This window comes from Carlito syrichta, unplaced genomic scaffold, assembly GCF_000164805.1.
Source record: "Carlito syrichta isolate Samal-C Ts95f unplaced genomic scaffold, Tarsius_syrichta-2.0.1 Scaffold78750, whole genome shotgun sequence".
Classification (NCBI taxonomy): domain Eukaryota; kingdom Metazoa; phylum Chordata; class Mammalia; order Primates; family Tarsiidae; genus Carlito; species Carlito syrichta.
The window spans coordinates 139,188-140,106 of NW_007022846.1; the positions used below are offsets into that span (position 1 = coordinate 139,188).

Here is a 919-nt window from a genome sequence, read left to right on the forward strand (position 1 = left end):
GCGGCCACTGCACTCCAGTCTGGGCGATAGAGTGAGACTGCAACTCAAAAAAAAACCAAGAAAGAAGTCTGTGTCCAGATTTACTGAGAATGATGATTCAGTAGGTGTGGGCTGAACTGACCACTTGGGTTGGTTTTGATTGCATATGTATTTTCAATTGATGACTGCCAGTATTGCCTGCAGTTTAAAGTTAGAAAAATTTGAAGTGGAGAAAAATGAAGGGTATTCTTTCTCCAAAATCACTGTAGCTGAACCCAAAGCTTACTTGCTACCTGTGGAGGTGTCAGTGCATTCATTCACACAAAGTACAGTTTGGATTTTGGTGTTTTGTTTTTAGGAAAAGCTCAGTATTTAGAAATTTGGCAACTATGCTTTTCTATTAATTACCCAGTGGTCTTCACATACATTTTTAGGCTCATGCTGAAGATTCAGTTATGGACCATCATTTCCGGAAGCCAGCAAATGATATAACGTCTCAGCTGGAGATCAATTTTGGAGACCTTGGCCGCCCAGGACGTGGTGGCAGGGGAGGACGAGGTGGACGTGGGCGTGGGAGCAGGACTCACAAGTCAAACCGTGGGAGCAGGACTCACAAGTCAAGTGCTTCTGCTCCTGATGTGGATGACTCTGGCTTAACTGGATGCCATGAGACAACCCTGGTTCCTTTGTGGACCCTCTTGTTCAAAGCTTTTGCATGCTTAAGGATTCCAAATGACTAAGAAATTTTTTAAAAAAGATAAAAAGACTGTCATTCATGCCATTCACACCTACAGACTGAATTTTATCTATTTTGAAAATTAACTTCTCTCGCTACACAGAAGTAACAAATATGGTAGTCAGTTTTGTATTTAGAAATGTTTTGGTAGCAGGGATGTTTTCATAATTTTCAGAGATTATGCATTCTTCATGAATACTTTTG

The 919-nt window shown here is 40.9% G+C and overlaps 1 protein-coding gene across 10 annotated transcripts in view; it reads left to right on the forward strand.

Annotated features, from left to right (window-relative positions):
- SERBP1 (SERPINE1 mRNA binding protein 1) overlaps positions 1–919 on the forward strand; it is a 19,169-nt gene that overhangs the window by 12,937 nt on the left and 5,313 nt on the right. For 4 of the 10 annotated variants that reach the window (XM_021710514.1, XM_021710516.1, XM_021710515.1 and 1 more), the window contains exon 7: positions 414–726. The exons of 4 other annotated variants lie outside the window; for them this stretch is intronic. In XM_021710514.1, coding sequence (XP_021566189.1) covers positions 414–719 — 306 coding nt within the window. In that variant the 3' untranslated portion in view covers positions 720–726. Of the gene's footprint in view, positions 1–413; positions 727–919 lie in introns of those variants that run through there. 2 more of the 10 variants (XM_008054385.2, XM_008054391.2) reach the window with 1 other exon arrangement.